This window comes from Ranitomeya imitator, chromosome 9 (assembly GCF_032444005.1).
Source record: "Ranitomeya imitator isolate aRanImi1 chromosome 9, aRanImi1.pri, whole genome shotgun sequence".
In the NCBI taxonomy this organism is placed as follows: Eukaryota; Metazoa; Chordata; class Amphibia; order Anura; family Dendrobatidae; genus Ranitomeya; species Ranitomeya imitator.
In genome coordinates, this window is record NC_091290.1 from 26620617 (window position 1) to 26639787 (window position 19171).

At 43.3% G+C, this 19171-nt stretch overlaps 1 protein-coding gene across 1 annotated transcript in view; it reads left to right on the forward strand.

The window, feature by feature from the left end:
- IRAG1 (inositol 1,4,5-triphosphate receptor associated 1) overlaps window positions 1-19171 on the forward strand; it is a 118525-nt gene that overhangs the window by 62579 nt on the left and 36775 nt on the right. Inside the window, exons 2-4 of the mRNA XM_069740546.1 lie at window positions 12767-12927; window positions 17716-17810; window positions 17959-18035. Of these exons, the coding sequence (XP_069596647.1) occupies window positions 12844-12927; window positions 17716-17810; window positions 17959-18035 (256 nt within the window). The 5' untranslated portion in view covers window positions 12767-12843. The remainder of the gene's footprint in view (window positions 1-12766; window positions 12928-17715; window positions 17811-17958; window positions 18036-19171) is intronic.

The following is a 19171-nucleotide window of genomic DNA, read 5'->3' on the forward strand; positions in this document are numbered from 1 at the left end:
AAATTTTTGCAGCACCCGCCGCAAATCAGGGGAGATGGCAGACACAATTACTCCCTCTTTGAGGATACCCGCCGGCTCAGATAAACCCGGAGAGTCGGGCACAAAACTCCTAGACAGAGCATCCGCCTTCACATTTTTAGAGCCCGGAAGGTACGAAATCACAAAGTCAAAACGGGCAAAAAACAGCGACCAACGAGCCTGTCTAGGATTCAACCGCTTGGCGGACTCGAGATAAGTCAAGTTCTTATGATCAGTCAAGACCACCACGCGATGCTTAGCTCCTTCAAGCCAATGACGCCACTCCTCGAATGCCCACTTCATGGCCAGCAACTCTCGATTGCCCACATCATAATTTCGCTCAGCAGGCGAAAACTTCCTGGAAAAGAAGGCGCATGGTTTCATCACCGAGCAATCAGAACTTCTCTGCGACAAAACAGCCCCTGCTCCAATCTCAGAAGCATCAACCTCGACCTGGAACGGAAGCGAAACATCTGGTTGACACAACACAGGGGCAGAAGAAAAACGACGCTTCAACTCTTGAAAAGCTTCCACGGCAGCAGAAGACCAATTGACCACATCAGCACCCTTCTTGGTCAAATCGGTCAATGGTTTAGCAATACTAGAAAAATTGCAGATGAAGCGACGATAAAAATTAGCAAAGCCCAGGAACTTTTGCAGACTTTTCAGAGATGTCGGCTGAGTCCAATCATGGATGGCTTGGACCTTAACAGGGTCCATCTCGATAGTAGAAGGGGAAAAGATGAACCCCAAAAATGAAACCTTCTGAACAACAAAGAGACACTTTGATCCCTTCACAAACAAAGAATTAGCACGCAGGACCTGAAACACCGTTCTGACCTGCTTCACATGAGACTCCCAATCATCCGAGAAGATCAAAATGTCATCCAAGTACACAATCAGGAATTTATCCAGGTACTCTCGGAAGATGTCATGCATAAAGGACTGAAATACTGATGGAGCATTGGCAAGTCCGAATGGCATTACTAGATACTCAAAATGGCCCTCGGGCGTATTAAATGCAGTTTTCCATTCATCTCCTCGCTTAATACGCACCACGAAGATCTATCTTGGTGAACCAACTAGCCCCCTTAATCCGAGCAAACAAATCAGATAACAACGGCAAGGGGTACTGAAATTTAACCGTGATCTTATTTAGAAGGCGGTAATCTATACAAGGTCTCAGTGAACCATCCTTCTTGGCTACAAAAAAGAACCCTGCTCCTAATGGCGACGATGACGGGCGAATATGCCCCTTCTCCAAGGACTCCTTCACATAACTCCACATAGCGGCGTGCTCAGGCACAGATAAATTAAACAGTCGACCTTTTGGGAATTTACTACCAGGAATCAAATCGATAGCACAATCACAATCCCTATGCGGAGGTAGGGTATCGGACTTGGGCTCATCAAATACATCCCGGTAATCAGACAAGAACTCTGGAACCTCAGAAGGGGTGGATGACGAAATAGTCAGAAATGGGACATCACCATGTACCCCCTGACAACCCCAGCTGGACACAGACATGGATTTCCAATCTAATACTGGATTATGGACTTGTAGCCATGGCAACCCCAACACGACCACATCATGCAGATTATGCAACACCAGAAAGCGAATAACCTCCTGATGAGCAGGAGCCATGCACATGGTCAGCTGGGTCCAATACTGAGGCTTATTCTTGGCCAAAGGCGTAGCATCAATTCCTCTCAATGGAATAGGACACTGCAAGGGCTCCAAGAAAAACCCACAACGCCTAGCATACTCCAAGTCCATCAAATTCAGGGCAGCGCCTGAATCCACAAATGCCATGACAGAATACAATGACAAAGAGCAGATCAAGGTAACGGACAGAAGAAATTTTGACTGTACCGTACCAATGGTGGCAGACCTAGCGAACCGCTTAGTGCGCTTAGGACAATCAGACATAGCATGAGTGGAATCACCACAGTAGAAACACAGCCCATTCAGACGTCTGTGTTCTTGCCGTTCAACTCTGGTCAAAGTCCTATCGCACTGTATAGGCTCAGGTTTAAGCTCAGGTAATACCGCCAAATGGTGCACAGATTTACGCTCACGCAAGCGTCGACCGATCTGAATGGCCAAAGACATAGACTCATTCAGACCAGCAGGCATAGGAAATCCCACCATGACATCCTTAAGGGCTTCAGAGAGACCTTTTCTGAAAATAGCTGCGAGCGCACCTTCATTCCACTGAGTGAGTACGGACCACTTTCTAATTTTCTGACAATATACCTCTATCTCATCCTGACCCTGACACAGAGCCAGCAAATTCTTCTCTGCCTGATCCACTGAATTAGGCTCATCGTACAGCAATCCGAGCGCCAGGAAAAACGCATCGATATTACTTAATGCAGGATCTCCTGACGCAAGAGAAAATGCCCAGTCCTGAGGGTCGCCACGTAAAAAAGAAATAATGATCCTAACTTGTTGAACTGGGTCAGCAGAGCAGCGAGGTTTCAAAGCCAGAAATATTTTACAATTATTTTTGAAACTCAGAAATTTAGTTCTATCTCCAAAAAACAAATCAGGAATAGGAATTCTCGGTTCTAACATAGAATTCTGAACCACAAAGTCTTGAATATTTTGTATTCTTGCGGTGAGCTGATCCACACATGAAGACAGACCTTTAATGTCCATCGCTACACCTGTGTCCTGAACCACCCAAATGTCTAGGGGAAAAAAAAGGCAAAACACAGTGCAGAGAAAAAACAATGGTCTCAGAACTTCTTTTTTCCCTCTATTGAGAATCATTAGTACTTTTGGCCTCCAGTACTGTTATAAGGTAATTCAGTACCACAATGGACATAGAGGTCAGAGCACATACAGTGACCTGACAATAACCCAAAAACATAGAACGAGCTCTGAGACGTGGGAACTCTGCTGACCGCAATCCCTAATCCTCTCCAACAACACTAGAGGCAGCCGTGGATTGCGCCTAACGCTCCCTATGCAACTCGGCACAGCCTGAGAAACTAGCTAGCCTGAAGATAGAAAATAAGCCTACCTTGCCTCAGAGAAATACCCCAAAGGAAAAGGCAGCCCCCACATATAATGACTGTGAGTTAAGATGAAAAGACAAACGTAGAGATGAAATAGATTTAGCAAAGTGAGGCCCGACTTTCTGAACAGAGCGAGGATAGGAAAGGTAACTTTGCGGTCAACACAAAACCCTACGAAAACCACGCAAAGGGGGCAAAAAGACCCTCCGTACCGAACTAACGGCACGGAGGTACACCCTCTGCGTCCCAGAGCTTCCAGCAAGCAGGAAAAAACAAATAGACAAGCTGGACAGAAAAAAACAGCAAACAAAATAGCAAAGCGGAACTTAGCTATGCAGAGCAGCAGGCCACAGGAACGATCCAGGAGGAAACAGGTCCAATACTAGAACACTGACTGGAGGCCAGGATCAAAGCACTAGGTGGAGTTAAATAGAGCAGCACCTAACGACTTCACCACATCACCTGAGGAAGGAAACTCAGAAGCCACAGTACCACTTTCCTCCACCAACGGAAGCTCACAGAGAGAATCAGCCGAAGTACCACTTGTGACCACAGGAGGGAGCTTTGCCACAGAATTCACAACAAACTTCCCTATAAGTTTTGGTCTGGAGGCGGGGTAAGTGAGTTCTGTGTGAGACAGTGAAGGGAGAGGAAGCATGTGAGGAGAGAGACTGGGAGCGGAGCTGTGATTGAGCTCTTCCCAGGATTAAGCGCAGAAGAAACCGGACACTGGAGTCTGTGGTTGCACGGGTACTAAAGGCCCAGCAACTAGAACCGAAGGGCAGGAGATTGCAGTTCTCCTGGCTCATCTGACTCCTGGAGGCACAACAGCAAGTCTGGAGCTTGGGGCTGCCAGTGAGAAGACAGTGCCCATGAAAGGTTCATGCTGTCAACCATACAGGTTGAGTATCAGACACAGGGGAACTTGTGTAAAGCTTCAGGCAGCAAGGGACAGAATTCAGTGCAGAAGGAAGGCCTCCGAACCCACCTGGCTAGGTGGATCCCAAGTCACTCCCAGGCAGCCCAGACCACATCAACACCTGTAACCTGTGCCCTGGACTGCACTTGCAATTCACCAGTAAAAGGTCAAGGAAACAGCAATCCCTGTGTCCTCCTATTTTTTCCTGCACCCTCAGTCCTGCACCGCACCGTCTATCATCCCTTACCAACTGCATCGGTAGTCGTGGGGCCCCGCTCCGCCTGTGGGGAGCAGAACCATCCTCGCTGCGTTACCATCTGCCCCAGCGGTCCCTTTAAGCAGCGTTGGCCATCCTGGCCAAACACCACAGGTGGCGTCACAAATTATCCCCCATAGACTTTATTTTCCACTTTGCTTCATCATTTTTGTTGGACGCCCAGGGCCACGGACCGGGTCACAGCATCCGTGACCAACCCTTTAAGTACCGCCGGACCCGGCCTGAGTATCCCACGTTCCTAGCGGGTGCTCCAATTCCCCTTTTCATACACAAAAGAAAAAGGTTGGAGGTAGACGCAAGCTGTGCACACAGGGGCCCAAGACGTAGGGGGCCACTACCACCTCCAAAGCAGGCGGAAATGTGCATTATCATGAGTCAGTGGACTGCAAAGGGCCCGTACACTGTTCTTGAACAGGGGCCCTATTCTATCTGTGTGTAGAGAGGAATTGTGCCATCTTTCGAAAGTGATAAGATTATCATTCACTGACTGCAAGCAGAGATCTAGTACACCATGAGGGATTCAGCTTTTCTTCTTGCCAATAAATAATAGGCTAAAACGGTTCTAGTTGCTCTTCAAATTGCTGATGGGTCTGAATAGTTACCAAAATTGATGTCGGCAATTACGGGACACTTTAGTCCTGTCCCAAGTCCTGAACGGGACCCCCATAATACCAACCAAAAATGCCCATCTGGGGACACAGTTGGTGAAACGCCCACCCTTTATTCATCACAGGAAGCCACAAATTTTTCGGAATGGTTTGAAAAAGAAAAACCTGGATGCTCCCAGCAAATTCAATTAATGGGATTAATGGATCGGTTATAGGATTTTTTATCTTTTTGTTTTTCACTGTGATAACAAAAGTGAAGTAAAACTGTCCAGTGTTGTCTCCATTTATGGAAGAGGCTCTTACAATGTATCCTGCCCCTTTAACCCTGATACTACAGCACATGCAAAAAAAAAAATCCTTTTTATCCTGTTCTAGGCATCTGGCTGAAGATTCGGCCCCTGGAGGCCATCATCTTAATCCTTCTAAATTAGGCACAGTCCATAGAGGAAGCACCGTGGGAAAAGATGGTGTAGCCGGCGGTGACTGGGGCCGGGATGAATGGACACGACTGCTATTAGCCCAGGCTCCTGCACTGATATGATGAATGATGAGGACGGAAATAGACCCCGTGTTATTCCAGCAAGAAAAACTCCTCTAATTCATAAAACCTGCTATATAAGGCAGGGGAGAGCGTGGCGGAAAATCACAGCAGTATACTGAGGTGCTGTCCAGCTCTGGTTCTGTGTGCAGACGTCACACAATTCATGCAATCGGTGTCTGTGCACACGATGCGGAAAACGCTGCGGATCCGCAGCAGTTTCCCATCAGTTTACAATACAATGTAAACCTATGGGAAACAAAAAACACTGTGCACATGCTGCGGAAAAAAACGCGCGGAAACGCAGCATTGTTTATTCCGCAGCATGTCACTTTCTGCGGATTCCGCAGCGGTTTTACAGCTGCTCCTATAGAAAACCGCAGTTGTAAAACCGCAGTGAAATCCGCAGAAAAACCGCGGTAAATCCGCAGCAAAAAGGCAGCGTTTTTGCCCTGAAGATTTATCAAATCCACTGCGGAAAATTCTGCAGAGGACCATTATACGTGTGAACATAGCCTCAGTTATCACTGCGTTATCTGTTGGGTTACATAGGACTGCAAGTGACATATACATTATCTGTACTTGTAGAGTTATTACTGTGTTATCTGTGGTGTTACATAGGACTGCAAGTGACATGTAATACATTATCTGTACTCGGAGAGTTATTACTGTGTTATCTGTGGTGTTACATAGGACTGCAAGTGACATACATTATCTGTACTCAGAGTTATCACTGTGCTATCTGTGGTGTTACATAGGACTGCAGGTGACAAACGTTATCTGTACTCAGAGTTATCACTGTGTTATCTGTTGAGTTACATAGGACTGCAGTTGACATATAATTCATTATTTGTACTCGGAGAGATATCACTGTGTTATCTGTGGTGTTACATAGGACTGCAGGTGACATAATGCATTATCTGTACTTGTAGAGTTATCACTGCGTTATCTGTGGTGTTACATAGGACTGTAAGTGACATATAATATATTATCTGTACTCGGAGAGTTATTACTGTGTTATCTGTGGTGTTAAGCATGGGTTTATGAGAAATCGCTCCTGTCAAACCAATCTAATCAGTTTTTATGAAGAGGTAAGCTATAGGCTGGACCACGGTGAGTCATTGGACGTGGTATATCTCGATTTTTCCAAAGCGTTTGATACCGTGCCGCACAAGAGGTTGGTACACAAAATGAGAATGCTTGGTCTGGGGGAAAATGTGTGTAAATGGGTTAGTAACTGGCTTAGTGATAGAAAGCAGAGGGTGGTTATAAATGGTATAGTCTCTAACTGGGTCGCTGTGACCAGTGGGGTACCGCAGGGGTCAGTATTGGGACCTGTTCTCTTCAACATATTCATTAATGATCTGGTAGAAGGTTTACACAGTAAAATATCGATATTTGCAGATGATACAAAACTATGTAAAGCAGTTAATACAAGAGAAGATAGTATTCTGCTACAGATGGATCTGGATAAGTTGGAAACTTGGGCTGAAAGGTGGCAGATGAGGTTTAACAATGATAAATGTAAGGTTATACACATGGGAAGAAGGAATCAATATCACCATTACACACTGAACGGGAAACCACTGGGTAAATCTGACAGGGAGAAGGACTTGGGGATCCTAGTTAATGATAAACTTACCTGGAGCAGCCAGTGCCAGGCAGCAGCTGCCAAGGCAAACAGGATCATGGGGTGCATTAAAAGAGGTCTGGATACACATGATGAGAGCATTATACTGCCTCTGTACAAATCCCTAGTTAGACCGCACATGGAGTACTGTGTCCAGTTTTGGGCACCGGTGCTCAGGAAGGATATAATGGAACTAGAGAGAGTTCAAAGGAGGGCAACAAAATTAATAAAGGGGATGGGAGAACTACAATACCCAGATAGATTAGCGAAATTAGGATTATTTAGTCTAGAAAAAAGACGACTGAGGGGCGATCTAATAACCATGTATAAGTATATAAGGGGACAATACAAATATCTCGCTGAGGATCTGTTTATACCAAGGAAGGTGACGGGCACAAGGGGGCATTCTTTGCGTCTGGAAGAGAGAAGGTTTTTCCACCAACATAGAAGAGGATTCTTTACTGTTAGGGCATTGAGAATCTGGAATTGCTTGCCTGAGGAGGTGGTGATGGCGAACTCAGTCGAGGGGTTCAAGAGAGGCCTGGATGTCTTCCTGGAGCAGAACAATATTGTATCATACAATTATTAGGTTCTGTAGAAGGACGTAGATCTGGGTATTTATTATGATGGAATATAGGCTGAACTGGATGGACAAATGTCTTTTTTCGGCCTTACTAACTATGTTACTATGTTACTATGTATGTTACATAGGACTGCAGGTGACATATAATACATTATCTGTACTCGGAGAGTTATCACTGTTATCTGTGGTGTTACATAGGACTGCAGGTGACATGTAATAAATTATAATACTGCATTATCTGTAGTGCTACATAGGACTGTAAGTGACATATAATACATTATCTGTACTCGGAGAGTTATCACTGTGTTATCTGCGGTGTTACATAGGACTGCAGTTGACATATAATACATTATTTGTACTCAGAGAGTTATCACTGCGTTACCTGTAGTGTTACATAGGACTGCAGGTCACATATAATACATTATCTGTACTCAGGAAGGTATTACTGTTTTTTTGTGGTGTTACATAGGATTTACAGGTAACATCTACTATATCGTTTGTATTTGAAGTTATCATAGTTTTTTTCTCGGTGTTACATAGGACTGCAGGTGACATACAGGCGTGTGAAAAAGTGTTTGCCCCCTTCCTGATCTCCTATTCTTTTGCATGCTTGTCACACTTAAATGTTTCAGATCACCAAACAAATGTAAATATTAGACAAAGATAACACAAGTAATCACAGAAAGCAGTTTATAAATGAAGGTCTGTATTATTAAGGGAAAAAGAAATCCAAACCTACAGGGTCCGGCCTGAAAAAGTTGAGCCGCCCTTAGCAGGAACAACTGCAATCAAGCATTTGCAATAATTGGCAATGAATCTTTTACAACGCTCTGGAGAAATTTAGGCCATTCATCTTTGCAGAATTGTTGTAATTCATCCACATTGGTGGGGTTCCGAGCATGCACTCCCTTTCTAAGGCCATGCCACCATGCCACAGCATCTCAATCGGATCAAGGTCAAGACTTTGACTAGGCAACTCCAAAGTCTTCATTTTGTTTTTCTTAAGCCATTCAGAGGTGGACTTGCTGGTGTGTTTTGAATCATTGTCCTGCTGCATAACCCAAGTGTGCTTCAGTTTGAGCTCACGAACAGATGGCCGGACATTCTCTTTCAGGATTTTTTGGTAGACAGCAGAATTCACGGTTCCATTCACCACAGCAAGTCTTCCAGGTCCTGAAGCAGTAAAACAACCCCAGTCCATCACACTACCACCACCATGTTTTACTTTTGGTATGATGTTTCTTTTTTTAAAAGCTTTGTTACATCTATGCCAGATGTAATGGGTCATACACCTTCCAAAAATTTAAACTTTTGCCTTGTCAATCCACAGAGTATTCTCCCAAAAGTCCTTAGGATCATCAAGATGTTTTCTCACTGCTTTTCCCCAATGAATTTAATGGCTCGATGGGCTGAAATGAGGAAAATGTGTGCGTATTTCTCGCAAGCTACACTGATGGTCCTTGTGGTGTCCGATTTTTTTTTTTTTAATCGTAACCATAGACTTGCATTGGCGAGACTCGGCCGATATATACGTAAAATCGCAGCATGCTGCGATTTCACTCGCACGTAGAATACGCCCGAAGAAAAAAACGGTGATGGGAACTTCCCCATAAAATAACATTGGTCCGAGTGCTATGCGATGTTTTCTCGCATAGCACTCGTCCGTATTATACGCTAGTGTGACTCCGGCCTTATGGTGGAGTCATGAGCACTGACCTTAACTGAATCAAGTGAGGCCTGCAGTTCTTTGCATGTTGTTGTGGGGTCTTGTGTGACCTCTTGGATGAGTTGTCGATGCGCCCTTGGGATATTTTTGGTCAGCCAGCCACTCATGGAAAGCTTTGGGACTCCAGCGAAAAACAATGAGAGCCATTATGCATAAATGTTTTCACCATTTCCAAAGCTTTAAAAATGGCTTTAGAACCTTTTCCAGACTGATAGATCTCAATTACTTTGTTTCTCATTTGTTCCAGAATTTCTTTGGAATGTGGCATTATGTCTAGCTTTTGAGGAGTTTTTGGTCTATTTCACTTTGTCAGGCAGGTCCGATTTAAGTTATTTTGTATAATAATTAAATATGTTACATATAATATATTATCTGTACTCGAAGAGTTATCAGTGTTTCATGGGACTGCGGGTAACATTTACTACGTTATCTGTACTCAGGGTTATCAATGTTATTTGTGTTGTGTAAGGTGGCTGCTGGACACAGTAGATGGGAGATAGGTATCACAGAGGTGCATGTCCTCTGTGATATAAACCCGAAGTAATGCTCAAGTACACATAGTACTAAGAGAGGGGTTTATAAGCCATCTTAGGTCCAGCTCTATTTGTGAGCAGCAGAAGAGTTAGGTTTCTCACCATATCTCCACCACTGGGAGTGGTACACATTGTAAAATGGGTCCTGTTTATCTGACACAGGGTGCTGTGTATGGAGGTGTGCAGACCTCCTGGATTGTGTGGCTTTGCAAAAGGACTAAGAATCTGGACTCTAAGCCAAACCTGCACTATTGTATGAACGGTTTAATTTATGTTTTACTTTATGCCGGACAAAGGCTTTATTTAAAGTTTTCCTGCAAATTGGTATATGAGAACTGAAATAAACCAACCGGACTTTAAGTAGAAACGGTTCCTGTGATACCTCAGATCGCTCCCAATTGAGTGGCATTGCCACAGCTGTTACATAGAACTGTGGGTAACGCCTTCCGCATTAATATCACTGTTATGTGTAATGTTACATAGGACTGCAAGTAACATCTCCTACATTATTTGTACTCCAACAGTATTTGAGGTGCTTAGATAATGCCAAACTGTGCCTTAATTAATAGTATAGATAGCACTTGTATAGTACACACAATACCTAGGTAAGTAGTGCAATACAGTGTACTGATACATAAAATATATATTGCTTAGATAACACTATAGTACCCATATAAATCAGAGACATAGGGTCCAGATAAATAGCACATGGGGTGCTTAGGTCATGCCACAAGTGCTTAGATAAATCAGAAAAGAAAAAGCACTGATAGCAATACACAAAGTGACCAGATAGGACCATACAGTTCAGATAACAATGTCAGGCACATACACTCAGGAGGTATGCACCGGATGTTGCCTAGCCATCCATCCACCACAGAGACCCATTACCACACATTATACGTTGCTTTGCAGTGGCTGTTATGTAGGAAAGCGCAGTCTGCTTCAATTTTTTCTGCAATTAAACAAGCGATATGCCGGCAGATAAAGGCCGAAAGAGGACACTATTGTGGTCCTTAATAAATGGGGGCCTATGGGCACGTTACAGTATATGTGGGGAAAAGCTCCAATATACATTATAGCCTTATTTTACATGGATATTACTACATAGTGGTGCTCAGATAAAATAGAACAATACAGCACCCAGACAATTACGGCTCTGTTCACATGGCCAGTAGTTATTTCCGCTTTTGGAGAAATTCATTGGAATGGGAACATAAGTCATAAAACGTTTTCTATTCTCCTCCTTTCCAACTGTTACCCGTTTTTTAGCCAAAACAAATAACACTGTTGGCACAACTTTTTTTTAGCTGGACAATAAACCTCCCTCAGAAATAAACAGATTTTTTTTTAACATTGAAGTCTATGGATCATCCATAGTAACATAGTAACATAGTAACATAGTTAGTAAGGCCGAAAAAAGACATTTGTCCATCCAGTTCAGCCTATATTCCATCATAATAAATCCCCAGATCTACGTCCTTCTACAGAACCTAATAATTGTATGATACAATATTGTTCTGCTCCAGGAAGACATCCAGGCCTCTCTTGAACCCCTCGACTGAGTTCGCCATCACCACCTCCTCAGGCAAGCAATTCCAGATTCTCACTGCCCTAACAGTAAAGAATCCTCTTCTATGTTGGTGGAAAAACCTTCTCTTCTCCAGACGCAAAGAATGCCCCCTTGTGCCCGTCACCTTCCTTGGTATAAACAGATCCTCAGCGAGATATTTGTATTGTCCCCTTATATACTTATACATGGTTATTAGATCGCCCCTCAGTCGTCTTTTTTCTAGACTAAATAATCCTAATTTCGCTAATCTATCTGGGTATTGTAGTTCTCCCATCCCCTTTATTAATTTTGTTGCCCTCCTTTGTACTCTCTCTAGTTCCATTATATCCTTCCTGAGCACCGGTGCCCAAAACTGGACACAGTACTCCATGTGCGGTCTAACTAGGGATTTGTACAGAGGCAGTATAATGCTCTCATCATGTGTATCCAGACCTCTTTTAATGCACCCCATGATCCTGTTTGCCTTGGCAGCTGCTGCCTGGCACTGGCTGCTCCAGGTAAGTTTATCATTAACTAGGATCCCCAAGTCCTTCTCCCTGTCAGATTTACCCAGTGGTTTCCCGTTCAGTGTGTAATGGTGATATTGATTCCCTCTTCCCATGTGTATAACCTTACATTTATCATTGTTAAACCTCATCTGCCACCTTTCAGCCCAAGTTTCCAACTTATCCAGATCCATCTGTAGCAGAATACTATCTTCTCTTGTATTAACTGCTTTACATAGTTTTGTATCATCTGCAAATATCGATATTTTACTGTGTAAACCTTCTACCAGATCATTAATGAATATGTTGAAGAGAACAGGTCCCAATACTGACCCCTGCGGTACCCCACTGGTCACAGCGACCCAGTTAGAGACTATACCATTTATAACCACCCTCTGCTTTCTATCACTAAGCCAGTTACTAACCCATTTACACACATTTTCCCCCAGACCAAGCATTCTCATTTTGTGTACCAACCTCTTGTGCGGCACGGTATCAAACGCTTTGGAAAAATCGAGATATACCACGTCCAATGACTCACCGTGGTCCAGCCTATAGCTTACCTCTTCATAAAAACTGATTAGATTGGTTTGACAGGAGCGATTTCTCATAAACCCATGCTGATATGGAGTTAAACAGTTATTCTCATTGAGATAATCCAACAATGGTTCCATTTTTTGCTGTGCCCAGAACATTAGAGGTGATCGGAGACACCACTGGACCCATTACAAACGGATGATAACTGAACATCTGAACAGTGCCTAACGTTGACGATGTCCGGTTACGTAGTGATTACAATGTGTGTATAATCTCCCAGTACATAGAATATAACATAATGATGTGTTTCTTTTTAAGCTCACGGCAGATGATAATTCCTGACTGTCTGTGTATGGTCAGTCCAGGATCTATCAAGTCACCAGTCACCGTCCAGGATGCCCACATTACCTGGAGTGCCGGAGCAAACTGGAGATACCCAGCACTCCTCCCCTCCTCCATCCTCCTCCGCCTCGGTGAAGGTGAGTGTCCTATATCTACATAGTACATTTAAGTCCCCCATTCACATTAGACTAATGTCGACTGGTTTTGAAATTGTGCAATTGATTGTCGGGGGAGTTAAAGGGAACCTGTCACCGGAATTTGGCGGGACCGGTTTTCGGTCATATGGGCAGAGTTTTCGGGTGTTTGATTCACCCTTTCCTTACCCGCTGGCTGCATGCTGGCCTCAATATTGGATTGAAGTTTATTCTATGTCCCCCGTAGTACACGCCTGCGCAAGGCAATCTTGCCTTGCACGCGCGTAGTATGCTTTGCCCAACTGCGGGCAAAGCCGAAAAGCATTAGTGCGCATGCGCCGGCGCACTATGTCCCTGAACACAGTTAAATACTTCCGGGACATAGTGCGCCGGCGCATGCGCACTAATGCTTTTCGGCTTTGCCCGCAGTTGGGCAAAGCATACTGCGCGTGCGCAAGGCAAGATTGCCTTGCGCAGGCATGTACTACGGGGGACATAGAATGAACTTCAATCCAATATTGCGGCCAGCATGCAGCCAGCGGGTAAGGAAAGGGTGAATCAAACACCCGAAAACTCCGCCCATATGACCGAAAACCGGTCCAGCCAAATTCCGGTGACAGGTTCCCTTTAAGGATCCACCATGTCCGATTTCAGACTGACCGATCCTATCTTTCTCCTGGAGATAAGCGTCATCAAGATGGCTTTCTCATAGAGAACACCAAAACACTCACTCGAACAAGCGCTTCTGAGTATGGGATAACTGGATGAGAGAGCCGCCAGCCAAATGATTGGCCAACAGCCATCTCATGTCTATGGTGGGCTTTAGGATCCATGAAGCTGAGATCTGAAGACCCCCATCTGGCAACAGATGGCCCCAATTTACATCAGGTCTACAGATAGCACTCGAAACAAACTACTTAATTTTTTTCATTTAAAAAAAAAAATGTGTTGCCTTCTGGGAACCATAACTTTTTTTTTTCTGTCTGCATGGCAGAATGTGGACGTGTTTTTTGAGTGACGAGTTATAATTGTAAATAATGCTTTTCACTTTACCATATAATGTTCATAGAAAATGGGATGCAGGGTGGAATTGGGAAAAAAACAAAACAAAACAATATTTGTTAGAAATTATTTTTATGACGTTCACAATGAGGTAAATATGATGTGTTCACATTTTGTACATAGCGATTGTAACGGGGTCTACCAAGCTGGGGTACCTCTTTCAGTACCACCCCGTGTTTCAGGAGGTCCACTCTGCTTTGGCTGGAGTCTGAATGAAGGACTCTGGCTGGAATTCCTTGGTTACCTGGGAGCATATAAAATATCACTGCTTCTCCACGTATTTTCAGTCTGACAACACTTTATTCACAGGACACAGAATATATCACACAGATACACAGGGCAGGCCAATAGAAAAGCGGCAGGCCAGACATACATTTCAATAGCCGCAGGTGGCCAAAGCCTGCCGATATTTACTGTCGGAATTACAAAGGTGGGGGGAGGACAGAAGGGGGATATCTTGTCCCCTCTGCCCGGGGGCGCAACCTGTGGGCTGATGCATCTCACATGGAACCTATTATACATGCATATACTGTAACTGCACAACATATTCTGAGTGCTGAGTGGTTCTGTAACACGTAACAGAGATACTAAACTTTCTTTTTTTTAGGTTTACCATAATTAAAAAAAAGTAATACTGTATTAAAAAGAGTAAAAAAAATTACTAAGGAAAAGGGGGATGATTTGAACATTTATGTATCTGATTTTTAAAAGAAGATTTTTAACAGGTTTTTTTCTCATTTTTTATCAGTTCTCCTAGACTTGAACCTGCAATAGCTTTTTCGCTTGTACAGTACAATCCACTGCAACACTGCAGTATCGCAAAATTAATTTTCTCCTCTGAAGCCCAGCCACAGAAGACCCAGGGCTAGAATGGCAACACCACCTATATCTAACCACTTAGGGGTGGACACACCATTGATGTAGCCTGTTTAGTACTTCAGTAACCAGAGAAACATCCGACTAAACAATCAAAGAGCAAAAAAAAGCAGCAAAGTTTGTGAAAATCAGAATTTGTGTCAGTCTGAAAACTTTGGGCCGATGACAGTATAAAGTCTGATGTAAGGATTCTCCGCTGCCGGCTGCTGTGATAAATTGTTCTATCTTCATAATATTTTCAGCAGCTTGTTCCCTTGGGAGATTTAAAGTGGTTTTTTTTTGTAGAAATTCTGAAGCTAATAATAGAACTAAGCTGAAATTCTCAGAAACGGTTTCAAAATGTTTTATAAGCAGCGGCTAAATCCAGTGACATGTTCACAGTAATGGCAACGATATGCTGGCAAGAATCCCGTTATCTGCTTCATAGAACAAAACATCCGCTACATTCCCCCCGTATACAGCACCGAGAATACAGGCAATCTCTACTACCTCTCCCATCGTGAAGAACAGGAGAAGTGGTACTATGCAGTGTATATACAGTACAGACCAAAAGTTTGGACACACCTTCTCATTTAAAGATTTTTCTGTATTTTCATGTCTATGAAAATTGTACATTCACACTGAAGGCATCAAAACTATGAATTAACACATGTGGAATTCTATACGTAACAAAAAAGTGTGAAACAACTGAAAATATGTCTTATATTCTAGGTTCTTCAAAGTAGCCACCTTTTGCTTTGATGACTGCTTTGCACACTCTTGGCATTCTCTTGATGAGCTTCAAGAGGTAGTCACCGGGAATGGTTTTCACTTCACAGGTGTGCCCTGTCAGGTTTAATAAGTGGGATTTCTTGCCTTATAAATGGGGTTGGGACCATCAGTTGTGTTGTGCAGAAGTCTGGTGGATACACAGCTGATAGTCCTACTGAATAGACTGTTAGAATTTGTATTATGGCAAGAAAGAAGCAGCTAAGTAAAGAAAAACGAGTGGCCATCATTACTTTAAGAAATGAAGGTCAGTCAGTCCATAAAATTGGGCAAACTTTGAAAGTGTCCCCAAGTGCAGTGGCAAAAACCATCAAGCGCTACAAAGAAACTGTCTCACATGAGGACCGCCCCAGGAAAGGAAGACCAAGAGTCACCTCTGCTTCTGAGGATAAGTTTATCCGAGTCACCAGCCTCAGAAATCTCAGGTTAACAGCAGCTCAGATTAGAGACCAGGTCAATGCCACACAGAGTTCTAGCAGCAGACACATCTCTACAACGACTGTTAAGAGGAGACTTTGTGCAGCAGGCCTTCATGGTAAAATAGTTGCTGGGAAACCACTGCTAAGGACAGGCAACAAGCAGAAGAGACTTGTTTGGGCTAAAGAACACAAGGAACGGACATTAGACCAGTGGAAATCTGTGCATTGGTCTGATGAGTCCAAATTTGAGATCTTTGGTTCTAACCACCGTGTCTTTGTGCGACGCAGAAAAGGTGAACGGATGGACTCTACATGCCTGGTTCCCACCCTGAAGCATGGAGGAGGAGGTGTGATGGTGTGGGGGTGCTTTGCTGGTTACACTGTTGGGGATTTATTCAAAATTGAAGGCATACTGAACCAGCATGGCCACCACAGCATCTTGCAGCGGCATGCTTTTCCATCCGGTTTGCGTTTAGTTGGACCATCATTTATTTTTCAACAGGACAATGATCCCAAACACACCTCCAGGCTGTGTAAGGGCTATTTGACCAAGAAGGAGAGTGATGGGGTGCTACGCCAGATGACCTGGCCTCCACAGTCACCAGACCTGAACCCAATCGAGATGGTTTGGAGTGAGCTGGACCGCAGAGTGAAGGCAAAAGAACCAACAAGTGCTAAGCATCTCTGGGAACTCCTTCAATATTGTTGGAAGATCATTCCCAGTGACTACCTCTTGAAGCTCATCAAGAGAATGCCAAGAGTGTGCAAAGCAGTCATCAAAGCAAAAGGTGGCTACTTTGAAGAAAGAACCTAGAATATAAGATATATTTTCAGTTGTTTCACACTTTTTAGTTAAGTATATAATTCCACATGCGTTAATTCATAGTTTTGATGCCTTCAGTGTGAATGTACAATTTTCATAGTCATGAAAATTCAGAAAAATCTTTAAATGAGAAGGTGTGTCCAAACTTTTGGTCTGTACTGTATATTGTAATGCAGAGACTTTCACAACAGCGTGTTAAAGAGGCAGTGACCCAGGTTATTCCAATTTACAAGTATTTATTTTGGGAACTTACAAAAATAACTCAAACTTTATCATCTGGTTCGCAGCCGAATAGTCCATAACAGTTCTTATCACATCTGTTGCCTTGGGCGACTGCACCGCTGTGTCACTCGTGGGTGCGTCAACAGCTCTGCCTTCTGTGGCCTGTGTTCAGGCTCATACAGCCCTTATCCTGCACAGAGCCTCCTGCTCTGCTTCATGCAATCCAAACACTGACACACCCAAACCTTAACTGAAAGTTTAAATGAGAATTGTGGACATGGGCCATTCCCAAAACCAAGAATGGAGGGAGAGAACCGCCCCATTACCTTCCTGTAGATCTTTCCAAAAATAAAAGTCAAGTCAAGTCTTCTTAATTCTGACTTGGTCAAATAGTTTGACCAAATCCAATTTCTCTTTTCTTTTGCATTGTAATCACAGCTGTGGCTGTAGTTACAAAGCACAATAGCGGGTTCAGTATGCTTCTATGCACATCCTGGGGGACACATAATGACCCTCGTATATGATTCCCCTCACAATATATATATATCAAGCAGTTAATCGTTGATAGCCTTTTAGCTGTCATTCTATAAGTTATATATTGCATGGTGTGCTTCTTCTCAGGATGCAGCGTCTGACGGCAGAGCCTTCATCCCACCATCTATAATTCTACCAGAACCAGGAAATTCTATAGAGGAAAACTGTCTTGAAAGAATCCGGTAAGCAGCTGTTACCGTTCTGATCATATCTCAAGACAATGGTTAAGTTTTTTCTAATTAATGTATCTTTTTTTTTTTTACATATTTTATTAATTATCATTTACATATATTGCATTACATGGTCAGATCTTTGGAATTTCTCCCGCAGACCTCACAGTCCGTCCTTTAGATCCAGTCGCCAGGCCAGATCATCCATCTCTTCCGCAAACTCCTTGATATCTGTCGGTAAGATCGCCCACGACTCTGTCGGGGGATTATGATGGTCTTTTTACCTTAGTGATCTTCTGAGGGATAAGAGGAGATAACATGTCTTAGGAAAACGGAAATTGGTACTTAAAAACATTCTTACCATCTCGACCCTAAACTTTGATTTTCCCCCTCACCCATCAATTAATGATGTCTTAGTGATAATGGGTGGCCGGGCATACGTGTGGTCATTACATCTTGGCAGACGCTTCAAGGGTGGGTTTCCATCCCGATGGTAAATACTTAAAAATATGTGCATAGACTGCCAAGACATGCCACCCGCGGCAGGAGAGGAACACTTCACAATGTTTACCAGAACAGTCTCCAAAACATCACAGTGTGACAACGGCTGAAGTGCCAGGAGCATCGTGTGTGTGTGTGGACGCCGCAGAGCGGAGGGAAGCGGAGAGCGTCCTGTGTACAAAGCCCTATAGAGGTCATTCTTCCTTGGATACAATTCTTGCCAAGGGTCAAGTGTTTCTTATCTGTAATTGTGGGTGGTCCACCCAAGGCGTCCGCTTGGGGATAGGGTGGTCCCTGTGACATAGCATTGTCAAAATAGATTTTCAACATTTTGCATTGTGACAAGAGCAGAAGTTCTCGATGCCGTGGAACATGGATTTATCAATAGTATCCTAAAATGCATTTAACAACAATACAGTAATCACTGAAAAGTGACTTTTAGTGCATGTTTATGTAATGCAAAAAATTAAAAAATTCTGGAAAAAAGAAACCTCTACATATCAGGCTAAAATGTGAGCCACCGAAATCCGCCATCAGCACCAACTGCTCCTTTTCTAATAATCTTGTCTTGAAATATCTATCTATCTATCTATCTATCTATCTATCTATCTATTATCTATCTATTATCTATCTATCTATCTATCTATCTATCTATCTATCTATCTATCTATCTATCTATCTATACAGTTCACCAATTACTGACAAACACCACACAGGGTAAATACAATTTACACCCTGTGACCATCCAAGGATAATGAAATCCTACCGGTACCGTACAACAAACGAACTATAAACCTATAAAAACTTGCACGAGTCAACCTCAAGGTATAATATAGTAACAAATTTTATTAGCATAAAACATAACAAAACAA